General features: G+C 37.8%; 1 protein-coding gene across 1 annotated transcript in view; it reads left to right on the top strand.

The window, feature by feature from the left end:
• LOC126412811 (ATP-binding cassette sub-family C member 5-like) overlaps window positions 1-13,124 on the top strand; it is a 276,750-nt gene extending 263,626 nt beyond the window's left edge. Inside the window, exon 26 of the mRNA XM_050082599.1 lies at window positions 10,819-13,124. Coding sequence (XP_049938556.1) covers window positions 10,819-10,926 — 108 coding nt within the window. The 3' untranslated portion in view covers window positions 10,927-13,124. The remainder of the gene's footprint in view (window positions 1-10,818) is intronic.
• The last annotated feature ends 13,223 nt before the right edge of the window (window positions 13,125-26,347 follow it).

Genomic DNA, 26,347 nt, shown 5'->3' with positions numbered 1-26,347 from the left:
CTAAGATAAGTCGTAAGGTCAGTATTGCCTCACGTGTTCCAGTGTTTCTACGGAATCCAAACTGATCTTCCCCGATGTTGGTTTCTACTAGTTTTTCCATTCGTCTGTAAAGAATTCGTGTTAGTATTTTGCAGCTGTGACTTATTAAGCTGATAGTTCGGTAATTTTCACATCTGTCAACACCTGCTTTCTTTGGGATTGGAATTACTATATTCTTCTTGAAGTCTGAGGGTATTTCGCCTGTTTCATACATCTTGCTCACCAGATGGTAGAGTTTTGTCAGGACTGGCTCTCCCACGGCCGTCAGTAGTTCCAATGGAATATTGTCTACTCCGGGGGCCTTGTTTCGACTCAGGTCTTTTAGTGCTCTGTCAAACTCTTCACGCAGTATCATATCTCCCATTTCATCTTCATCTACATCCTCTTCCATTTCCATAATATTGTCCTCAAGTACATCGCCCTGGTATAGACCCTCTATATACTCCTTCCACATTTCTGCTTTCCCTTCTTTGCTTAGAACTGGGTTTCCATCTGAGCTCTTGATTTTCATACAAGTGGTTCTCTTCTCTCCAAAGGTCTCTTTAATTTTCCTGTAGGCGGTATCTATCTTACCCCTAGTGAGATAGGCCTCTACATCCTTACATTTGTCCTCTAGCCATCCCTGCTTAGCCATTTTGCACTTCCTGTCGATCTCATTTTTGAGACGTTTGTATTCCTTTTTGCCTGTTTCACTTACTGCATTTTTATATTTTCTCCTTTCATCAATTAAATTCAATATTTCTTCTGTTACCCAAGGATTTCTACTAGCCCTCGTCTTTTTACCTACTTGATCCTCTGCTGCCTTCACTACTTCATCCCTCAAAGCTACCCATTCTTCTTCTACTGTATTTATTTCCCCCATTCCTGTCAATTGCTCCCTTATGCTCTCCCTGAATCTCTGTACAACCTCTGGTTCTTTTACTTGTATCATCAGCAAAAAGAACTAACTTTGCATCTTCATCAATGTGGAATGGTAAGTCATTAATGTATATCAAGAACAGTAAAGGACCTAAGACCGAACCGTGTGGGACCCTGTACTTGATAGCCCCCCAGTTTGAGGAATCAGCTGTTGTTTTAACCTTACATGAACCACTTATTTCAACTTTCTGCATTCTTCCAGTTAAGTATGAATTAAACCATTTGTGCACTGCCCCACTCAAACCATAATGATTTAGCTTATCTAAAAGAATTCCATGATTTACACAATCGAAGGCCTTTGAGAGATCACAAAAAATACCAATGGGTGATGTCCCGTTATTCAGAGCATTTAATATTTGATCAGTGAAAGCGTATATAGCATTTTCTGTTGAAAAGCCTTTCTGAAAACCAAACTGACATTATGTTAGTACTTTATTTTTACAAATATGGGAGGCTACTCTTGAATACATTACTTTCTCAAAAATTTTTGATAGAGCTGTCAGAAGAGAGATTGGGCGGTAGTTGTTGACATCCGACATATCCCCCTTTTTATGCAATGGTTTTACAATGGTATATTTCAGTCTATCGGGGAAAACACCCTGCTCCAAAGAGCTATTACATATGTGGCTGAGAATCCTACTTATCTGTGGGGAACAAGCTTTAAGTACCTTGCTGGAAATGCCATCAATTCCGTAAGAACTTTTACTTCTCAGTGAGTTTATTATTTTACTGATTTCAGAGGGAGAGGTTGGTGGAATTACAGTTGTTTCAAACTGCACAGGTATGGCCTCTTCTATTAGTAGCCTTGCCTCTTCTAGTGAAGATCTAGATCCTATTTTCTCCACAACATTTAAAAAATTATTAATGAAAATATTTTCAATTTCCGATTGTTTGTTAGTACACTTGTCATTCAGTTTTATAGCACTAAAGTCTTCCTGTGCTCTTGGTTGCCCTGTTTCCCTTTCAATAATATTCCAAATTGCTTTAATTTTATTATCAGAGTTACTGATCTCAGACATGATACACATGCTTCTGGACTTTTTAATAACTTTTGTTAGTACCGCTCAATAGTTTTTATAATATTGAAGAATTTCAGGGTCAGCACTCCCTCTTGTTGTTAGATATAGTTCTCTGTTAGGGTTGCAAGATATTCTTATTCCTTTAGTTAGCCAAGGTTTTTTATATGTTTTCTTGGAATTATGTTTAACTATTTTCTTGGGAAAACAATTTTCAAATACCCTTAAAAATGTATCGTGAAATAAGTTATAAGGAACCCATGAAAGTCTTTTCGGGTTTGCTGCCGGATCCTAAAATCAACTTGACTCGATATTTCGGCGATCCAACTGTTCGCCATCTTCAGGAAATGCTGCTTCTGCTGATGAGTCCCGCTGAGAACTGACGCAAGATTGCAATTCGACGTCCTATATATCCCACCGTTCAGTACACGGCGCATGCGCCGCCCATCACGGTTTCTGACTTCCAAAACAGGGAGGTGGCGCCGCCCTTAGTGAAACACTGCTGGCAACGATATATCGCAATCAAGGCCGCATCGAAGAACGTTCAGTTTTGATGCGAGATAATACAGGATTCCACGTTTTGCTAAGAGGAAACCCATTGTCCCTGTTGATTAAATTATCAGCCAACCTAATTTCGATCGCCTCTTTATACACACTATTCCAAAAACCGGAAATGTTGGCAATTACAACAGTTTCCTCAAATTTCATTTTATGTCTCTCATTCAGGCAGTGTTCTGCTACGGCCGATTTTTCCGGCTGTTGTAGCCTCGTGTGACGGCGATGTTCCACACACCTGTCATTCACTGTGCGAATAGAACGGCCAACGTAAGCTTTCCCACATTGACACGGGATTTTGTACACCCCGGGTTTCTTAAGTCCCAAATCATCCTTCACAGAGCCGAGCAGAGCCCTAATCTTAGAGGGTGGACGGAACACACTCTTAATGCTAAAACTCCTTAAAATTCGTCCAATCTTAAACGATAAGCCTCCAGCATAAAGAAGAAAAGAGTGTGTTCCGTCCACCCTCTAAGATTAGGGCTCTGCTCGGCTCTGTGAAGGATGATTTGGGACTTAAGAAACCCGGGGTGTACAAAATCCCGTGTCAATGTGGGAAAGCTTACGTTGGCCGTTATATTCGCACAGTGAATGACAGGTGTGTGGAACATCGCCGTCACACGAGGCTACAACAGCCGGAAAAATCGGCCGTAGCAGAACACTGCCTGAATGAGAGACATAAAATGAAATTTGAGGAAACTGTTGTAATTGCCAACATTTCCGGTTTTTGGAATAGTGTGTATAAAGAGGCGATCGAAATTAGGTTGGCTGATAATTTAATCAACAGGGACAATGGGTTTCCTCTTAGCAAAACGTGGAATCCTGTATTATCTCGCATCAAAACTGAACGTTCTTCGATGCGGCCTTGATTGCGATATATCGTTGCCAGCAGTGTTTCACTAAGGGCGGCGCCACCTCCCTGTTTTGGAAGTCAGAAACCGTGATGGGCGGCGCATGCGCCATGTACTGAACGGTGGCCTATATAGGACGTCGAATTGCAATCTTGCGTCAGTTCTCAGCGGGACTCATCAGCAGAAGCAGCATTTCCTGAAGATGGCGAATAGTTGGATCGCCGAAATATCGAGTCAAGTTGATTTTAGGATCCGGCAGCAAACCCGAAAAGACTTTCAAAACTTATTACGCCGGGAAAGCCTACGTAGTCATATAAGGAACCCAGTCTAGCTGCTGTAGGCTTTCCCTGAAGTTTGCAATATTTATATTGTTAATTGAACGCACTGCTTTGAAAGTCTGATTTGATATAATGCATGGAGCTATGTCATGTACTGTAACTAGCTGTGCACCATGGTCTGAAAGACAATTCTCAACAGGATAAGCATTTATGTCCTTAAACTTATCTTGGTCTATAAAAAATTTATCTATCAATGTACTGCTGTTCTTTGTTATCCGAGTAGGAAAATCAATGACGGAGCTCAAATTGAAAGAACTGAGTAATACTACAAGGTCATTCTTCCTATTACACTCTTTCAGGCACTCAACATTGAAATCCCCACAAATGATAATTTGCTTCCCCCTGTCTGACAGATAGCACAACAAAGCATCCAAGTTTTCTAGAAATAGCTGGAAATTCCCTGAGGGAGACCTATACACTGTTACAATTATGAAAGTGCCATCATTTAGTTTAAGTTCAGTGGCACATGCTTCCATATGTTGCTCTACACAAAATTTTTTAGTTTCTAAATTTTTTACACTGTGGAAGCTTTTGATATATATGGCAACTCCTCCTCTCATCATATTGTCTCTACTGTGCAGCTAATTTGTACCCACTGATGCTAACCTTTTGCATATCAGTGACAATGTGATGCTCAGACAGGCATAGTACATCTATTACATTCTCAGTTTCTATATCTTCTAAACAAAGCAGAAGCTCATCAGTTTTATTCTTCAATCCCCCAATATTTTGATGAAATATACTAACATTATTTTTCACTTTACTTTTGTGAGTATTTTGAACTTTTTTAACATCTTTATTACTTGCCTGGCTGAGTTTCCCACTGGACACTGATCTTACACCAAAAAAGGGTTTCCACCATGAGATGTAGTTCCTCCCCCCTTTAAATTTCCTGCTATCAGCCCAGCCAGTTTACCCTTCCCTTATTTGTTGAGGTGTAGGCCACGTCTAGTATAGTCCCACCTACAGAGTGAATCAACAGAAACCACACCAATGTGTGACCCTGCACCAGATCCAAATAGCCGTTCCAACTCCAAATTAACTCTCCTGACAGAAGAGCTCAAATGAGGTCGGTCGTGGCACTCCAGAACCGACACAAACCCAACACTGGTATGACTCAATGTTGATGCAATCTTTGCCAGGTCACACTCTATGCTGTACCCCGGATCTCTGTCAATACTGTTGCCCGGCCCACCCACAATAACCACGGTATCTTCCTCTACATAGTGAACCTAAATCCTCTGTAACCTGCCCCAGTCCAGCACTAGGTTTGGAAAAACTTGTGACCTGGTATTCTGACCCTAATTCATCCTGCAGAAGTTGGCCCACACCCCTAGCATGCGAACTACCTAGCAACAAGACTTTCTTTCTCTTTGTGGACTTCCCTACATTCTTATTCAGTTTGCTGCTGAAAGCTTGTTGAGCCCTGTCTACATCTACTTCTGTGAGCGGCTCATCAGTTTCTGACTGAGGCAACAAGTCAAACCTATTTTGTACGTTAATAACAAAGCTGTCAGAAGAATTTCTTGGCCTGTTCCTTATGCCTGTTGCCACTTCCCACCCCTGTTTACCCTTCTCCCCCCTTAACTTGCCCAGTTCTCGTCTAGCCTCATCTAACTCAGCCTGAAGAGCAGCAATTTTCCCCTCCTGTTCCACAATCTTTCTATCTCTACTGCATAGCCTACAGAACCACTGATGAGTCTCGCTCATTTTCCCAATTCCCATGCCACTGCAATCGCCCCAATGAAAAAAGTTACTACATCCATCACACCAGACCCCGGAGCTAACGATTCTACGGCACGTCTGGCACTTTACACTCATGGTACAAATCGATTTTAGTGACAGAAAGACAATTAAGTTACTGGAAAACAATAAAAGTACGTGTACGAAAAATTAGGCCTACTCTCAACTATGTAAACAGTGGTTCAGAAGTTTTTTGCTGGAAATTACTTAAGAGATAACGATACTCTGCAGATATAAAGGGGCAGCAAACGTATTTAGTACACTAAACTATCAGTAAATGCACTTAAAATTGTGGTATGAAGTTTAATCTGAAAGCTCAAAAGTTCGGCCTGTTAAGTGACCACAGGTGGCTTCTGTTGGCCAGCGCACGCAGGTACTGTTGGCACAATATTAAAAGTGTAGTGTGCCAGCAGCCTTGTGCCGCGGTGCGTATCCAAGTATTACATGCTATGTCCATAGAAATGCAGAACAGAAAAAATTATTTATACTGATTTTTGAGCTCTTGCTCTTTCTCTGATCAAAGCACACACACACACACGTTCATGCACTCCCAAATGGATAAGTCAGTGGCCATGGTGAGACTCTTGCTGTAGCCACTGGTGTGCGTGTTTCAGTGTCTGTAACATTGGATGCATGAATGTGTGTGTACTTTGATAAGAGGGGGGGGGGGGGGGGGGGGGAGCTCGAAAACTAATACAAATACTGTTTTCTGTTGGCTCTTTCTATGTGCCGCACTCTTAACGAAATTGAGCAAGGTAGGACAGTTGTAGGGTGCTGGACGTGCACCAGGTGCCATTTCAAATTCATGTCTGGCCATCCAGATTTAGGTTTTCTGTGGTTTCTGTAATTTTTTAAAGAGGCAAATGCTAGTATGATTCCATTGAAAAGGACATGGCTAATTTCCCTTCCCATACCTCCCCAGTCACAGCTTTGGCTCTTTCTATAAAAGGTCCTGTTCTTCCTGCTTAGCAGACTTCCAGGTAAAGCAGTTGGAAGTCAGGAATATGAGCAGTGAAGGACACATGTTTATGCTACCATGAGTTTACATGTCAGTAGTGATTATGAATGTAATGGAGGTTATTTTATCGAAAGTGGAGTAGTGCGTTGCACAATCGTTTTGTTGCAGTTGTAGGTGGACGGGATAGTTATGTAATTATCATTTATAAATAACAACACCATAATACAAAATTATCAGTTTATTTATATTGCAAAAATCAGTTTTGTCACAAGTTTTGTAAGTTACTTACTATGTTTAACAATTAAGAAGTATAATGGAAATACATGTTTTGCGTAATTTGCAATAAGTGCGCAGTGAATTCACACCATTCCTATCCCTGTCCCGGCTTATCCCAATAAAAACTAAAAGTACTGTCTTTTGATGTGAATTGATCCAAGAGTTTCTAAAACTTACTTACATTCAGTAGTTAGTAACTTTGCAGCTGTAAGTCACTTTAATCTGTTTTCAAGGTGTTGTATATTAACCCTGCTATACACTAAAAACTTGCTCACTTGCTGCCGAACCTGTCCTGTCTGATTCCTGTTGTGTACTTAAAACCTACAACTTAATTATTGCCTGCTACATACTCCTTCACCATACCTGAAGCTGCTTGGTCAGCTATTGTTCTGTATTCTCAGAAGTTTAGCCTGTGCTGTTTGTGAATGATTATCTGTGCAGATTGTTGTTTATATGTTGCTAACAAATTTTGAATTTATTCACACACAGTTGTAATTGACGTGTGGTACAATTTAAGTGGAGGATTTCTACTAATGACATTGCTCCAATCATGTTTACTCCACATTCATCAATAAAGCAATGGACTACTCGCTGCTATTTGAATTTTGAAATTTGAAATTCAAGCCTAGCGAGCCATCACCTTTGGTAAAACCTTACCTTTCAAATGGGGCAATTTTTGTTGGAATCAGAGGCAAAGCTACTTTATATCTGTAATACTGACACAGATGATGTAGTGATAAGGAAAAAAAATCATTCTATTAAATGTACAGCAAGTCAGACTGGATTCAATAGCCAGTAGTGTTGTTTGAATTGTGTCATAGTAATCCCTAAAAGTCTGCTAATGCAAGCCTTGATGCCACTATTGTATTCTAGTAATTCTCAAAAATAATTTCTTCACATTACTGAATGTCCTGCTGAGCTTTGGTATCCTTAAATCTGTATCATAAGCTGTAAAATGGAAGTCTCAGTTTATAGTATAGCAGCCTGGTCTACCTGCTCTACCATCTCTGCGAGGAAATAAATTGAAAGCATTCTTGTCAATAGTGGTGGGCAGGAAATCGCGTATCTGTTAGAAATCACAGTGAGTGAGAAGTCGCAGATATCACAATAACAACTTTACAGAATCTAACTGCGATTTCAGTCACAGTTTGCAGTCGCAAGTAGTATTTCACATTCAAAGACGTGAGCCATCTGTTGGTCGAATTTAGCACTGCTTTTGCGATTTCAGTGACAAGTCGCAACTAAGAGGAGTCGCAAGTAGCAACTAAAAAGCGCGGTTAAAAGTGCCATCTGTTGGCCAAAGTCTGTACTACGCTCGTCTCTGCGATTCACAGTCGAGTCCAACTGCGATTTCCGTGACAAGTCGCAACTAAGAGTCGCAAGTAGCAATTAAAAAGCGCAGTTAGCAGTGCCATCTGTTGAGCAAAGTTCATACTACGCTATTCGCTACCGAGAAACTGCGATTTCTGTGACAAATCGCAACTAAGAGTCGCAAGTAGCAACTAAAAAGCGCAGTTAACATTCTTTTCCTAGTGCCATCTGTTGACCGACGTACGTACTTCGTTATGAGAGCCTTGTGCCTCAAGAGATCGGTGTGCTATGTGTGCATATGAAGGACTTATTTCATTAGTGGTACAAGTCCATTTTTGTTCATTTTGAGATACAGAGTCGTAAAGTTAAATGAGCGCTGAAAAAATCTGCAGTTGAGATACCAGAAATATTCAAGCATATGGCTTCTTGCTAGAGAAGAACCTTTATTTATGTTTGTTTGGATCATTAATTTCAGAAGCATTATAGACAGAAAAGTGGAGGTAATGGACTTGTACCACTATTGAAATAAGCCCTTCACATTATATGACAACATGCACATTCAGCATCAGTTATGGTTGGTCAAACACAGCTGTGACTCTGAAAGTATTATATTAATAAGAAGCAACATTGCCTTTTTCTCCTGAAAATATCAAGTAACGTAACAAATGTGTTTGATTCTGCTTCCAATATGACAGTTTTGCTTAATACTCCACATGCCTACTGGACTTTGTGATGTTAACACAGAGGAACTCAGACATCTGTATAAGTGTAGTGAAATGAAAACAGTATTATTGGGTCATATGAATGCCTCACTTTTGTTCCGACACAGTTCAAGACTCGGGATAAGAGTTTTACACCTGGTGTTCTACATGGCAACTTCACACACAAGAACTTTTTGCCAACACTACTACCACCTACATAAGTAAGCTTTTCCCGTGTTACTTTCAAGTAATGCACTTAACCTATTCCTGATTTAAATGGAAGATCTGTACTTCCCACTTTCATATCAACAGCCTCAAAATGCATATTGTAGACTTTGGGATATGTTACAGGTCAGTGTCACACCAAGATTGTGGAGACGGGGAGGGGCAGCATGTCACTCTCCAACTAGTGTTTACCAATAAATAAGTGGCGGAAAATTACGGGTATAGGACGGCTTAAACATGTGGAAAATGAGATTTTCATTATTCACTCACTGTATTTAACATTTATTATTCCTTTAAAATCGCACAACAACTTCAATAAAACACAGTTTAATCACTCATCTGCACACTTATTTCACAATTATGTCACTTTTAAACTGCAAAATCTTCTAAGAGCTGTCATGAATCTTCAAGAGTCTCTCTCAACAGCCTTGATGTGGATAGATACGTACAGCTACCAGTAATCAGAGTTAGGACTGTGTCTGCAAAATCACAAGGATTATTAAACAATTTTTGCTGTCACTAATTACAAGTAATATAATTGACAGAGTAGATTGCTAAAATTTGCTCTGATGAAAGCCACTCAATGGAGTATATTTCACATTTGCAAGAACGATCTCACTGAAGTAATTAAGTCCATCGAAACACTTAGAAACTAACCTCTCGTCTGATGAAAATGGTCTAAAGACGCAGTGGCAATTTCTCCAGATCTGTTGACAGTGATATTTTGAGTTATCACTTTACTGTCTAAAATGTAGTTCGCGTACCTGTGAACATAACAATATGGTAGAATTCATTTTATAAACGCGAACTATTACGCTACTGTATGGCTACTTACATATTAATTACACTATTAATATTTTCACAGTTGTTTCTTCAATACAAAATTAAAGCCAACGGAAGAACAAACGTAAAACATACTTACCAACGACAGGTTTGTTGAGATGCAATTTTCTGTGTGGACAGATGTAACTTTTTCATACGGTGGGTATGTCGCAGAAATCGCAGGAGTCACAGAAATCGCAGAAGTCGCAGAAGTAGCAGAAATCACAGAAGTAGCAGAAATCACAGAAGTAGCAGAAGTCGCAGAAGTAGCAGAAATCGCAGAAGTCGCAGAAATCGCGGAAGTAGCAGAAATCGCAGAAGTAGCAGTGGCGGAGGGATACACGACCTAGGTTCCTTAACTGCGACTCTTAACTGCGACAAATCACAGTTAAGAATAACAGATACTGAAAAGTAGCATTCACAGAAATCACTGATATCGGAAAATCGCAGTTATAGCCCATCACTACTTGTCAATATTGGTCCGAGTAACTCTGAAATATCGGTACTACTTCATGTGGGAAATTCAACATTCATTGTTGGTGACACAAGTTCTACAATATAAGTTTCATTAACCATAGTTTATTATCTTCAGAAGTGAAACGGTCCTTGTAAACTTAGATAAACTGAACAACTAATGAAGCAAATTAACTTCAGTTAATAATCTAAAATTCAAATTAATACATACGGCCATCACATTTGTTTGCTATTACAAACTGCAGACTGTAAAGCACTGTGTCTACTGTGTAGTAAGTTGTTATTTGTGCTTAATGTTTCCTGTCTTACAAAATATTTGTGTGTGTTGAGCATTAGTCTTTTATCCTGGAATGATTTGCATTGGTATCCACCGTAGGGCATGTACTATGGTTTTCGTGTGTGTTTTATGTTCAGATGAACATTTTCCTATTCCACTCTATTGACAACTAATGTGAATCAGTAGTTGATATTAATAATCTTTTGTTGGACTAATGTTTCATAATATTAACTAGTAGAATAGAATAGTATTAATAGTAGAAATGCAGAGCAATCATTTTCAACTAATTTACAAATTACTACTACTAATTTCAGGTTGTGGAGTTTGACACACCAGTCAGTTTAATGAATAGAGAAGACTCACTCTTCAGACAAATGATGCTTGCCATGGGAATCTCGACGTTACAGGATCTCAGTATATGATATTTTTGTCATTTAGGGAACAAATGTAAATTAATGGTTCTGGAAAACGTTGCTATTTAACAGCTGAATTATGATTTATAGGAGGCTACATTATTGCAGCTGAATTTATGAGAACTTATAATTTTTGGAAGTAAAATGGATAATGAGAAATCAGCCAAGGTCGTTGTAGTCTTATCATTGTTCGAAAAGTACAATATTGTCTTGTAGTGATACAGCAAATTTTTGCAGACAGAGGAAGCTTGGATATTTTCGTAATGGAATTATTTTACACTAACACGTTAAATCTGTTATTTGGCAATTTAAGAGCATGGGTGGCAGTGGCCTTACTTAAATGTCGGTATGTTTTTATACGATTTATATTTAATTTTTGAAAATAATTTATCATGCTATTTAGCATCAACTTTAATGTAAAAAACACATCTTATTTTTGAGACTTTTGTAAATGTATGTATGTTCATGCAGTTGTTTGTCTTTGCATACAGAGATAAGTGTTTATTCGGTGGAGCATGTCTTGACAAACTATTTTTTGATTCAATATGCTATAAGTTGATAATGATCCCATAGTGAAAGAAACCTTTTGCTTTGACCTCACAAACTATGTAGAGCACTCTGAAAAATATACAACCCACCCATTAAAGTTACATGTTTCACCTGTGAGTGACCAAACACACAGTGAAACTACTGTTGTATAGTCATAAATGAGTGAGAATCTGGTGCTGTTGATATGCAGGAATTGCTTTCTTTTTTCAGAGTTGAAATTTCCTAGACTTATTAATGCTGTTTGTTAAGAATCATATTTTGCAAATAATTTGCTGTTATAAAGCAATTTTTCTGGTTGTAATTAACTACCTTTAAACTGTACTTAAATCATCAGTTTCGCATTTGTGAAATGAAAAACATGGGTTTGTGTAGCATTGGAAAGGCGAATTCACGTAAAATGGTGATAAATCTGTTTTGTTATAAACAGTTTTTCTGTAAGTTAGATCTGAACAGTAAGTTTGTATGTATATGATTTTGATGATCTAGTCTTCCACTTGCCCTGTTATTTGTTGGAATTGACTTGGTAGAGTTTTTTTCATTTCATTACAACTCAATGCTGGCTTTTGTCTCTGTTTGTACAGAATGTAAAAGTGACACATTTTAGAAAACCCTGTTACTGTATAGTTTAAGAAATTAGTATCCTTTAAATATACTCCAGGAAGCAGAAAATGGAAAATGACTTAACAGTAAAAGAAAGGTTATTGTCAACTTGGGAAGATTTGTTTTTTGGCTACCACAGTTCATTATTTCGCCCATTTACAGAAAGGCCTTTATTGCATATGCACAAAAAGGAAAAATTCCTTAGAAACTTCTTACAAACGTGTCAGCATGCATATTATTGGAAAGTGAACACACTGTGAAGACACTATAAGATGACTAATAAAAAGCAAATGTTACCAGTCCATAATTAAAATCCAGATTTCTCTATTTGAGAACAGTTTAGTTATCTGTCCCCATAACAGAAGTGAGGTTTCTTCTTAAGTGGAGTGTAATGTTCCTCATTGCTGCACACATTAATGGGAATTGAAACTTGTGCAGCCATTTGAGATCTGAAATTGTTTATTTAATTTACATTTTATATGTTTTAACAGCAGACTTTTCCAGGCAAATATCAACTCCAAATAATTTAAGTGGGCAAAATAATTGAGCTTGGGAAATACAATTGATTGTTTTAATTGACTGTCATAATACTCACTTGTTATAATACTCAAATGTATATTCTGTTTTACTGGAATGTACTGAAATTACTCGGCTTCTCTATAAAAAAAACTATTTTGTTTTTATTGTGCCAGTGGTCGTCAATATTGTTTTAGTAGTCTTTGGAGAAGAAAGTAAAACTTTTCTTCACAATATTCAGCTGTGATTTATTCCAAACTATAGAATTTAATAATATTTATTTATTTGAAAGTTAAATGTATGTAGCCATATTGTTGCAAAAGAGTACAAAAGTATTTCTCAGTAAATTTTAATGTTCTTTTACATGTGATAAAATATTCTTACTGTTATTACATGATTAAATGTTTTACATGGTTACTTAATTTGAATTCTGAACTATGTTTCAAGATGATGTACTTAAAATTATGAAAGCTAAGTGCCTAAATAAATGTATACTCAGAGTTATAATAAAAATGCAGTTGTGCTGCTAATTTGCTGTACAATTTTTTATTTTTATTTTTTGAACACCATTTGTGTTACACATCTACTGCGTGGGGTTGTCCAGGTGGGGGAGGACTAAGTCCAAGTAAGGGTTGAACATCATTTGTGACCAGAATATATATTGTGAACAGTGTATGCTTAAAAGACCAGTCAAAGCAGTTAAGAAGAATTTACTTGTAAGCTTTCAACAATTAATTAAAAAACACATTAAGAACTATAACAAGTCTCAGAGGTGATCAAAGTTCATAAATGTGCACATCCCCGAACATGTGCTGCAGTACTTACTTTGCTTTCAAGTAAGACTTCAATGCACTGTCACACTGACCCACATTGTACTGTTAAAACATAGGAAACCCAAGAGGGTGTATATTGTTATGAAAATATCTATGTTCAAAGACAACAAACAAATGCTGCACTTAATTATCACTCTTAGGAAATAAAATACTTTCAACAAGCTACATCACAAAGGCAAAGAAATTTGTTGCAGTTTTTCGAGAATTAAGCACTTCTCATTAAGTTTCAATTCCTATAATGAGATACCAAATAATTATTAGGACACAGAAAATATTTGTAATACAAGCTCATGTGTCAGAAGAACAATGCATTTCTGGCTCAAAATGACAGCTACAACAAGAAGAAATTGTGTCACAATTTGGCAGTTCATTTTGTAACAGCCTGCTTACTAATTTACAATTTTGTGGTATCACAAAATGTTCCACAACACTACTGACCAAAGGAATGAAACACACACACACACACACACACACACACACACTTAAAAAACAAGAAAGTACAATGTTGATCAAGAGACAGTGCAACCTGCGACCTCATAATCCAATCGGCTGCACTCGAGTAGCTACTCAGGGTAAATCGGATATAGACACCTCCTGGGTAATCAAGACAATTCTGTGCATCATGCCAGTGACTGCTAGAATTGCCTGGCAAGTAAAGGATCTTTCAGTTCAACAAATAATCAAATCATAAATGATCCTTAATCCCTCAATCATGGAACTGAACACAATATGGCTATGAGCATAATTACACACCCACTTATCAATAAAGGGACCAGGATTCAGTTCCAAAGCAATACCCAATGCCGTGACGGTAACAAGGAACTACCAAGTGGGATGGAAAATGAACAAGATTTGAATGGATGCACACAGTTGGCAAACGAACTTCAATTACACTAGCAGACATTGCTTAAAACGAAAAACTTGGCATGAACCCTTTTCTCTCAGAATTAACAAGTTACTTAGCAAGCATCAAAACCACTCACAGCACTAAATGAGGTAACTTAATCCAAAGTCTTTAAAGCCATCATATATAAGAAGGTAAAAACACTATGTCTTAATTACAGAAAATCACACATTTACGCTGTTATAATAAGCAATTGGTTCAAGCACGTGCAAGCCTCTTGAGCCAGTATTTTTAGAGTTCTAATAGCCATGAAGGTGAGTTACATTTTGCGAACCTCACGCTGTCCCCAAATTTACTCAACAGAAGCAAGGTACTTCACCGCAGTTCTAAGACGGCATGCTTCCCTCTTACAAAAGGCACTACAACCACTGACTTAGAGTACAAATTGCTTCAGCCACTTCATGTCCTCTGGAGCCATCAGGATGAAAACTTATTTTCTGACATGCGACCCCAAGCAGAATACTGAAGTCCAGACATACGAAAGAGAAATCGCACAGCACAAATCACAACACACTGTGCCAGAACAGCCCTCCCTGCTCCGCCATCCGACACACTCTTCACGCTGCCACTTGCTTTCATCAATAACAGCACACTGTCCACTACAGGCAAAGATGGCATGCAGAAGATGTACCGCGACCTATCAATAAGGTACAGCTCAATTTAATCATGTTAAGAACAATGTTATCATAACATTACACTCGCACTCCAGTAACATTCTCCGTTGGCTGTAGTAGCTGTATCAATTCAAGCACAGTGGTCTGTGTTCATACTAATACTATTTCTTGGCACAGCAAAGCCAGTCAGCCTTATGTATGAGATTCCACCATGTTCAGAGCATCTGTTGACTTGTAACTGAAAGCAAAAATAACATGCAGAGATAAGTGATTACATAAATGTCATTAAATTTGAAATTGTAATTTATGTAATTGTTCAGTGAAGATACTCATTGCTACAAAATATATTGCAGTAAGTATATAAATCATATCTAATTTAGTTACAGAGATGTAAGACTAAAGTAATAGTGTGTAAAAAACCAGTGACTGTGATACTTTTACTGAAAATTTCTAACCATATTATGCTTGAAAAGTAGAACACAACAAAACATTACGTGCCAGAATTGATTCATCTAAGCCATAAGTTTCATTCGTGTGTTCACTAATGCCATTCTCAGTCCTAGATAGCTTTGATTCATTGCCACTCAAGGGAGACGAGCTTGCATAAATAATATCATTGACGACAACTTCCATAATTTCAGTATTTGCCCAATAGTATGTTTCTAAACATTCCACCTTATGGCAATATTCAATCCGGTTCTCTGCGATAACATAAGGGATGTTCTCTGAAATTCATTTTCGCCCAAATCAGTTCATTTTCATTGGGATCACAATTGTATGGCAAGTAGGCCACTCTACTGCCCTACTTTAAAGCCATTATATGCTATGCTTTCTCTGTGGGTTTATTCAATCAAATTACGGAGCACAGATCTATTTTTTTCGCCTGCTGTCATCACAGTTGATTAATTTTTCTTTTTCTGTCACTCCACTATTGTCACTTTCATGCCTATTGTTGTGTGATTGCATTATCCAAGAAAATCACGAACTTGGAGGAAGGTTTCATTAAACAAGAGATGTTCTAGGGGAATCCACCTGAGCCCAGAACTCGAGATGAGTGTGCCCAGTGAAAGTGTTCTGAGTGACAAATTTGTAAAATAGTCTTGGTACATATTTAGTTTCAATGTATTAGTCATTAACTATTCTTTTATACTTGTTAAATAAGTTTCCACTGTATTGTATAACCATGAACATTTATTGCATGATCGTGAGCAGTTATGCTTTCAGATTAATACTGAAACAAACTAACATTTTCTTTATATCTTTCTTGAGTAAATTCTTCATTGGTGATTCTCGATGTTGCCTACTCTGAGAGCTGCCTTAAACAGTCGATGGGGTGCTGGAAGCTTCGTCTCATATCCTATGGTATAAAGGTGTCTGCTTGCGAACTCCCAACAGCCCACATCACCCATGATGTACCTCAAGTAATAACAAAATGAAAAACAAATAACTCAGCTACCACTTGATATCACATGCATAGAAACGAGACAAAAGTGTGTATTATTTAAAATGCATTTACTTTAACACTATTACTCATTTATAGACAATAAGGGTTCAGCAAACTTCACACTTCTGACTCTTGAGGGGAAGATCCTGAATGAAATTCTGCAAAAATTCTGTAGCCTCATACATGCTGCACCATATAAATTAGAAAGTGTGTTACTATTTCTTATTGTTATGGTCTTCAGTCCGAAGACTGGTTTGGTGCAGCTCTCCATGCTACTCTATCCTGTGTGACCCTTTTCATGTCCAAATAGCTACTGCAACCTACATTCTTTCGAATCTGCTTACTGCATTCATCTCTTGGTCGCCATCTAGTGTTTTTACCTCCCAAACTTCCGTCCAATACTAAACTTGTGACCCTTTGATGCCTCAGAATGTGTGCTATCAACTGACCCTTTCTTCTGGTCAAGTTGTGCCACAAATTTCTTGTCTCCCCAATTATATTCAGTACGTCCAGATTAGTTATGTGATCAACCCATCTAATCCTCAACATTCGTCTGTAGCATCACATTTCAAAAGCTTCTATTCTCTCTTTGTCTAAACTGTTTGTTGTCCATGTTTCACTTCTATACATGGCAACACTCCACACAAATATCTTGAGAAAAGACTTCCCAACACTTAAATCTATATGTTCGATGTTAACAAATTTTTCTTCTTCATAAATACTTTCCTTGCCATTGCCAGTCTACATTTTATATTCTATCTACTTTGGCCATCATCAGTTATTTTGCTGCTCAAATAGCAAAGCTCATCTACTACTTTAAGTATCTCATTTCATAATCTAATTCCCTTATCATCAAAAAATGGTTCAAATGGCTCGGAGCACTATGGGACTTAACTTCTCAGGTCATCAGTCCCCTAGAACTTAGAACTACTTAAACCTAACTAACCTAAGGACATCACACACATCCACGCCCGAGGCAGGATTCGAACCTGCGACCGTAGCGGTCGCGCAGTTCCAGACTGTAGCACCTAGAACAGCTCGGCCACCCCTGCCGGCTCCCTTATCATCCCCTGATTTAATTTGGCTACATTCCATTCTCCTTGTTTTGCTTACGTCTTATATTTTCCTTTCAAACCACTGACCATTCTGTTCAACTGTCCATCCAAGTCCTTTGCTGTCTGTGACAGAATTACAAAGTCGTCGGCAAACATTAAAAGTTTTTATTTCGTTTCCCTGAACTTTTAATTCCTACTCTATATTTTTCTTTGGTTTCCTTTACTGCTTGTTCAATATACAGACTGAATAACATTGGGGATAGGATACAACCCTGTCTCACTCTCTTCTCAAGCACTGCTTCACTTCATGTCCCTTGACTCTTATAACTGCCGTTTCACTTCTGTACAAATTGTAAATAGCCTTTTGCTCCCTGTATTCTCCCCATGCTGCATACAGAATTTCAAAGAGAATATGCCAATCAACATTGTCAAAAGCTTTCTCTAAGTTTACAAATGCTAAAAATATAGGTTTGTCTTATCTTCTATGAGAAGTATTGCCTTGTGTGTTCCTATATTTCTCTGGAATCCAAACTGATCTTCCCCGAGGTTGTCTTCTACCAGTTTTTCCATTTGTCTGTAAAGAATTCATGTTAGTATTTTGCAGCTGTGACTTATTGAACTGATACATTGGTAATTTTCACACTGTCCGTAACTACTTTCTTTGGAATTAGAATTACTACATTCTTCTTGAAGTCTGAGGGTATGTCACCTGTCTCATACATCTTACACACAATTTCTTAAGTAATCCAATTCAAACATTAAATGTTATAATGGGACTATATCTTTTTTTTCTTTCATATGTCATGTACATTGGACACAATCCATATTTGTCTTTTGACTTAGTTAATTACCCTTTTACTTAAAACATATGTGTCATTTCATTTTGCTGCTTAAATGTTATTAGTTCAAGGTTGATTATGTAAGTGTATACATTGTTAGATTATCATTCATTATTATAATTTTTTTTATTTTCTTGTCAAATAACCTTATAGCCTTCAGTCTTAAACGCTTCTGCTAACTGAATCAGTTCTGGTAATTTTTATGTACATTCATTTATCATCATTCTACCTTCACCACTTAAGCTTAAAGGAAACCAATGTAACTACAGTAGATGCTGCTTTGGGATACCTGTTGCATTTAACCTTCCACAACCTTTTACTTATTATAACAACATAAGCTGTTGGCCGTTCACCATAGTAACTTTGGCTGTAGTAAAGTTGGCATCATCCCTCATACTTAAATAATTCCACTAATTATTCATTTTGTAATAAATTTAAAAAAGATTAAGTTCCTTTTTGGTGTGTAGACATTAAGATACCTTGTCCAGAAGCTACTTGGGCTTTCTGCCCAATGTATGGACTGACCACAAAGAGGACTGCTTAACCAGCGGCACCTCTAGTTTTATCTTTTATCTAAGATAGTTGGGGATGAGCTTGACTATTTATGCTAAATTATGCTTATGTCCACCCCTCCCCAAATATTCAGTAAATTCAAACCAGTACAGAATCTCTTTGTACAAACTGTTGCCAATTACTACTATCAACCAGTAGAAACTGTGTAAACACTCTCCAGATTTTGTCGTGTAGTAAATTAAACTTACGGAATCCATTATAAACTACAATTAATTATGCTTCACAAAATATTCAACCTTTCTTAATCTAAAACGTGTTACAGGATTGAAATCATCATTAAATTACAGCTTCTCTCACATCTTGGAAAAATTTTAAGAGGATGTTCTGTTTCCTCCAGCATTTAAACTACTGGTATTTTCATTTCTGATGGACTGTCCTATCTGTGCCAGTTCTAACCACATAACTGATATTTCTATGTAGTGGGAAAAATATTGTTTCACTGCACAGGGTACAAAGATCACGGTAATTATCAATAAATTGGTACTTCCTCCTAGCAAGGAAAGAAAGGATTATTCCTTGCACGGAGAAACACCATAGGTGCTCACCTCATTGAGGATAAAAGAAAACTGGTTCTTTGACCAACATGTTAATTAATGCTACAACTCTACACGAGTCTTCACATTGTAAAACTACATACATCATAACAGATGCCAGCCACTAGCTAGGGTACAAAAGGTCTTCAGAGCACTACATTTTTACATCCATACTTATGTAGAATCAATATAAATAAAAATCAGTTCCTGAGTGTATGAAGGTCATCACCTCAGAACAATTTGGTTGATATTTTTTGTGATGTTCGTTATTGTATGACATTGTTTGCATGAAAGAAATTTGTTGGAAAATCCAACGGAAAAATCAGAAAGTGACATCAGTTGCATATCAACAATTAAGAATGGCTTGAAGATTTGACTGCTTGTTCTCTTTGTTGCGCTCTTAATTGTGGATGGTAATAGTACTTTGGCATGAAAAAGAAAATAAAAAAATAATTGTATTCAGTTTGGCAATTCATAACAAAATATCAGTTTGACAGTTGTATACATAAAATATAAATACGTATGTATGTTACAAAGGAGAAACATTGTTACTGAAAATCTCAAGGAAAGTTCTTGACCAGTTTACTACAAATTTTAATATAAAGGGGAAGCATTGTCAGCACAAATCTCAAAAAGTTCTTGACTGATTTACTTCCAAATTTTTACATGATACTCTAATAAACATTTGGACAGACTTAGGCTATACACTTTTGTAATATATTTCATATATAAATATATATGTAATATATGAAGGGGAAGCATTGTTACCAAAATTCTCAAAATGATCATGATGGATTTACTTCAGTTTTGCACAGTACTCTACTGAACATTCAGATGGAAATGGACATAGAGAGAGGTGAGGAGGAAATGAACAGAGAGAGGAGGGAGGAGGTTATGTACAGAGGGAAGGGCAGAAGAAGAGATGTATGGAGAGACACAAGGGATGAGAAAATGGCTGGAGAGTGAGGGGGCAAAGTATTTAGGATGTACATGCAATTCCATATATACTTAGGAAGTGTGGAGCACTACCGGGTTCACAAGTTTATACATAAAACAACTTCCACTTCATTTACTGCAAGTTACCACTGACGTGCTTCTCATCAGAATTACCCAATCAGTCTTACTTGGTCTGTAACCCTCCCTACCAGTTAAAATATAAAATATTTTCTTAAATCATTGCCAAATGTTTATCCCCCCCCCCCCCCCCCCAAGGCTGAATCATAAACTGAAGATCATTGAGATACTTTGGTGACTTATATTTTGAAATAGTTGCACATTGTTCACTTTGTAAGCTTTTCTTAATAACTGTCACATTCCATAATATGTATTACTAGTAATTCTGTTTAATATTTCTTAATATCTGCTCTCTGTATTGGTTCACCACATACTGTAACAATCTTGTGGCTTTATGTCTGTACACCATACGAATATGTGCCAATGGGGATGGATGTCATTTTCCCTGGCCACAAGGTAGCGGACCAATGTGGTTCACAGCCACAAAATCCCAAACGGCTTCTGGTACTAGTAAACATAAAATATTATGTACAACTGTAGTAACTAGTTTTGCTCCATGACATATACTGTAACTTGCCACTGTCTTCCTCGTAATATGAAATATAATCTTAAGGTAGTGGTTTCTTCTTTTGTAATACACGCTTCTTTGGAGCAAAATATAAATCATCTAATTGCACAATAAATTCACATGTAATATATCCAAATTAGTCAAACAATGGAAAAACCAGGATGGAATGTAACAATATTAGTGAAGGAAAGTTGCTACTCACCATGTAGTGGAGTGTGGTTTCAGTTGCCTGAGACTGCAGCTGTGTGTGTGAGTTGCATTTGTGGAGAGAGAGAGAGAGAGAGAGAGAGAGAGAGAGAGAGGGCATGCTTGTGTGTGTCTGTTGTTGACAAAGGCCTTAATGGCCAGAAGCTATAATTGTGAGAATCTTTTTGTTGTGCCTATCGCAACTCAGCATCTCCGCTGTATGGTGAGAAGCAACTTTTCTTCTCTAATATTGTTACATATCCATAGTAGTAGTAGTTACTAATATGTTTCTCATTTATATTTTATCTGTTGTCCCTAAAGCTATATAATGAGGTTCCAACCTCAAGAGCAACAAGAGATAGCATTAATACCAGTGAATTGTAAATTATCAGTAGTACCGGTAACCTCTTAGTAATAAAAAAATGATAGTAATCTTAAGTAGACAATAAGTTATTAGTAATAACTAACAATTATAAATTGTCAGTAATAACCAGACATAGTATAGTTGTTAGGGAGGGACATAATGTGAATTGTTCAGCACTGGCATAGTTATGCCAATGCACATTTAGCCGCACCATAAGTTGTAAGTCCAGAAACGCAAGCAGGTGTGAATGTGTGCGGGTTAAGAAACATTGTGACAGTTCTGGAACATTGATTGAAGATTAATTCCTTTGAGTTCTGGTGTATGGCTTGATATTTACCTTGTCTCCCCAGTGATGTACAACAATGCTGGGGTGGCTACATTGGCTATTCTCTCTTCGTGTTGACTTCTTCTCCAACAAGATCCATACAAAAATGGAAGTTCTCATTGCATCAGGATGTGAAGATTAGGATGTAGCTCTGTAGGAGAATGAAAACTTATGACTTCTGCATATTATAACTTTTAATTATCGCACTATTGGGAGAGTGCAAGTACATATGTCTTTATCGAACGAGCTCAAAAAACTGACAGGCAGCGAGAAATTGGTGAAAAATACAATTGAGGTACATCAGAAATTGATAGTATAGCTTTCAAATTTCTGTCGGCTTACTCGGATATAATCATACCTGGCTATGGTATCTTTGCCACACAGAGACAGCATGAATAAGAATCATTACAAATGTTTATTTATATGTGCAGGCCACTTAAAGAATCTACACAATAGGCATTTCTTAGCAGTAGCAAATGGTGGTAAAATCCCAATAATTACAGGTGCCGATAAATTATTGGTAATAACAGAAGGTAGCAACTTATCAATAATAAAAGGTAACACTAAGTCCTCACTAGCGGCCTTGTCCCAGTGGTAACACCAGTTCCTGTCAGATCACTGAAGTTAAGCGCTGTTGGGCTCGACTAGCACTTGGATGGTTGACCATCTGGTCTTCCAAGCGCTGTTGGCAAGTGGAGTGCACTCAGCCCCTATGAGGCACATTGAGGAACTACTTGATCGAGAAATAGTGACTCTGGTCATGGAAACTGACAATTGCTGGGAGAGCCGTGTGCTGACCATACGTCCCTCCATCTCTGCACCCAGTAATGCCTGTTGGCAGAGGATGACGTGGCGGCTGGTCACTACCGTTGGGCCTTCCAAGGCTTGTTCAGATGGAGTTTACTTTTAACAGCAAGTCCTCAGGCGAAACGAAAGGTAATAATTTATCATAACAGAAGAAAGTGGTTTATTGTCTATAATACGCCTTATTATGATCAGCTTCGTCACTACCAGTCAGTCGGTACTCCACTGACTTCTGCAATTGAGTTTCCATTTCATTTGTACAATCTTTAACAGTTTACTTATTATTAGGTATAAACTGCTCTAAATTATCTGTTGTTTCCAATATTTCTGTTTCCAAAATTTGCTTTTCATTTACTGGAACAACCTCTGCTGAACTAATATTATCAGCCCATTCAACATTCTTTCAGTCTTTCCGTGCACTAAACCTAAATGATCTTCTAAATACAGTATCTTGTTTTTTCTCAATATATTGGTTTTCTAGTTTGTCCACTCTTCCATTGAGGTGAAAACCAAAATCCAACAGTATATCATTCAAGCCAGAAAATCTGATATCCATTTGATCAAACCCGTCCGGTAATTTGTGCAATCTTAGGTTCCATTTTGATTTTATTCCTACTGTCACATTTGAAATTATCTTTTTCATTTCTGTAGTCTGATTTAAAATTGGCTGGATAATTGTTTCTGAAGTAATATTTCCCTCTAAGAGAGCCATTGTGCAAATCTCCTAACAAATATATATGTGAAAAGTCACAAAAATTGTGTAAAGTAACAAGATTACAGTAATTATAACATATCTTTCTTTATTTGTATATTTGAATAATGAAGTACATTTCCTGAAGAAGTTTTCTTTCAAATTTGAATATTGTCTGACATATTGACTTTGCAATTGTATATTCATCTAATCACTTTATTTATTAGCTAATAAAATGAATTGAAGTTAAGGAATCACTTCACAGTGTATTATATTGGTGTGATGTCATACATGGCAGGCTGTTATTCTGATTGCTCTCCAGTTTTTAAATACACTGGTGCCCAAAATTAAAGCAAAAAACTGCTATTTCCCCATCCTGTGTCTAATTCATGATATAATCATATGAACTGTTAACAGATGTGTGTACGATCGTATTCTACACGGTAGATGACATTTTGGTCAATGGACAAGTAGTATTTGCCGTGTAGTCCAACACCCACAATTGCTGTGTACACAGTCAGAAATGGTGCAGTATAGTATGGAGAAGATGCCTACTATACACTCTGTGGTGGAGGGGTATAGGAAGAATAGAGCCAGGACAGTCACAAACTGATGTGGCCCGAGGACTTAATGTGAATTGTTCTAGTGTTTCCTGGGTGTGGCAACACTTTATAGAGACCAAAGCTGTATCCTGAAGACCAGGGTAAGGATAACCATTATTTGCTGTAAGGGTATGATGGTACCACCTTAGTACTGCATGGCAACTGCCATCTGACTTTGCAGCATCCACTGTACATGTCATATTGCAGCAAACGGTGTACAGAAGACTTCAGCAGTGTTGCCTTTATTGTCAGAAACCAGCTGTATGTTTACCTCTAACACGTCTTCACAGAAGGGAACACCTAGAGAGGAGTCATTAATATGCCACCTGTTGAACAGTGAGCCAATATTCTTTTCACAGATGAGTCCCAGTTTGGTCTGCAGAGTGATTCTTGATGGATTCGCTCTGGAGGGAACATGGAACATGATTTCGGGACCTAAAAATTGTGGAAAGAGGCCATTATTGAGGAGGATTCCCTGTGGAGTGGGTAGGGATTATGTTGACCACATGAACACTTCTTCATAAAATTGTATGGGTGAATCGGCGAGGCTTAACTTCTGTCAGGTATTGTGGTATTGTGAAGAAATCTTCAGACATCATGTGCAGTTGTTGTGGGGTGCTGTGGGCCCAGATTTCATACTGAAGGATGATAATGCTCTACCGCATAGAGAATGGGTTGTTGTTGTTGTGGTCTTCAGTCCTGAGACTGGTTTGATGCAGCTCTCCATGTTACTCTATCCTGTACAAGCTTCTTCATCTCCCAGTACCTACTGCAGCCTACTTCCTTCTGGATCTGCTTAGTGTATTCATCTCTTGGTCTCCCTCTACGATTTTTACCCTCCACACTGCCCTCCAATACTAAATTGGTGATCCCTCGATGTCTCAGAACATGTCCTACCAACTGATCCCTTCTTCTAGTCATTTTGTGCCACAAGCTCCTCTTCTCCCCAATTTTATTCAAAACCTCCTCATTAGTTATGTGATCTACCCATCTAATCTTCAGCATTCTTCTGTACCTCCACATTTCAAAAGCTTCTATTCTCTTCTTGTCTAAACTATTTATGGTCCACATTTCACCTCCATACATGGCTACACTCCATACAAATACTTTCAGAAATGACTTCCTGACATTTAAATCTATACTCGATGTTAACAAATTTTTCTTCTTCAGAAATGCTTTCCTTGCCATTGCCAGTCTACATTTTATATCCTCTCTACTTCAACCATCGTCAGTTATTTTGCTCCCCAAATAGCAAAACTCCTTTACTACTTTAAGTGCCTCATTTCCTAATCTAATTCCCTCAGCATCACCCAACTTAATTCGACTACATTCCATTATCCTTGTTTTGCTTTTGTTGATGTTCATCTTATACCATCCTTTCAAGACACTGTCCATTCTGTTCAGCTGCTCTTCCAAGTCCTTTGCTGTCTCTGACAGAATTACAATGTCATCGGCAAACCTCAAAGTTTTTATTTCTTCTCCATGGATTTTAATACCTACTCTGAATTTTTCTTTTGTTTCCTTCACTGCTTGCTCAATATACAGATTGAATAACATTGGGGATAGGCTACAGCCCTGTCTCACTCCCTTCCCAACCACTGCTTCCCTTTCATACCCCTGGACTCTTATAACTGCCATCTGCTTTCTGTACAAATTGTAAATAGCCTTTCGCTCTCTGTATTTTACCCCTGTCAATTCAGAATTTGAAAGAGAGTATTCCAATCAACATTGTCAAAAGCTTTCTCTAAGTCTACAAATGCTAGAAATGTAGGTTTGCCTTTCCTTAATCTTTCTTCTAAGATAAGTCGGAGGGTCAGTATTGCCGCACGTGTGCCAATATTTCTACGGAATCCAAACTAATCTTCCCCTAGGCCGGCTTCTATCAGTTTTTCCATTTGTCTGTAAAGAATTCGCGTTAGTATTTTGCAGCTGTGACTTATTAAACTGATAGTTCGGTAATTTTCACATCTGTCAACACCTGCTTTCTTTGGTATTGGAATTATTATATTCTTCTTGAAGTCTGAGGGTATTTCGCCTGTCTCATACATCTTGCTCACCAGATGGTAGAGTTTTGTCAGGACTGGCTCTCCCAAGGCTGTCAGTAGTTCTAATGGAATGTTGTCTACTCCGGGGGCCTTATTTCAACTTAGGTCTTTCAGTGCTCTGTCAAACTCTTCACACAGTATCGTATCTCCCATTTCATCTTCATCTATATCCTCTTCCATTTCCATAATATTGTCCTCAAGTACATCGACCTTGTATAGACCCTCTATATACTCCTTCCACCTTTCTGCTTTCCTTTCTTTGCTTAGAACTGGGTTTCCATCAAAGTTCTTGATATTCATGCAAGTGGTTCTCCTTTCTCCATGGGTAGCTATGTTTTTTTTTTTTTTTTTTTTTGGAAATGTAAGATATT

This window comes from Schistocerca serialis, chromosome 1, assembly GCF_023864345.2.
Source record: "Schistocerca serialis cubense isolate TAMUIC-IGC-003099 chromosome 1, iqSchSeri2.2, whole genome shotgun sequence".
Classification (NCBI taxonomy): domain Eukaryota; kingdom Metazoa; phylum Arthropoda; class Insecta; order Orthoptera; family Acrididae; genus Schistocerca; species Schistocerca serialis.
The sequence above is the reverse complement of the archived record's forward strand: the minus strand, read 5'-3'. Positions and strand labels throughout refer to the sequence as shown.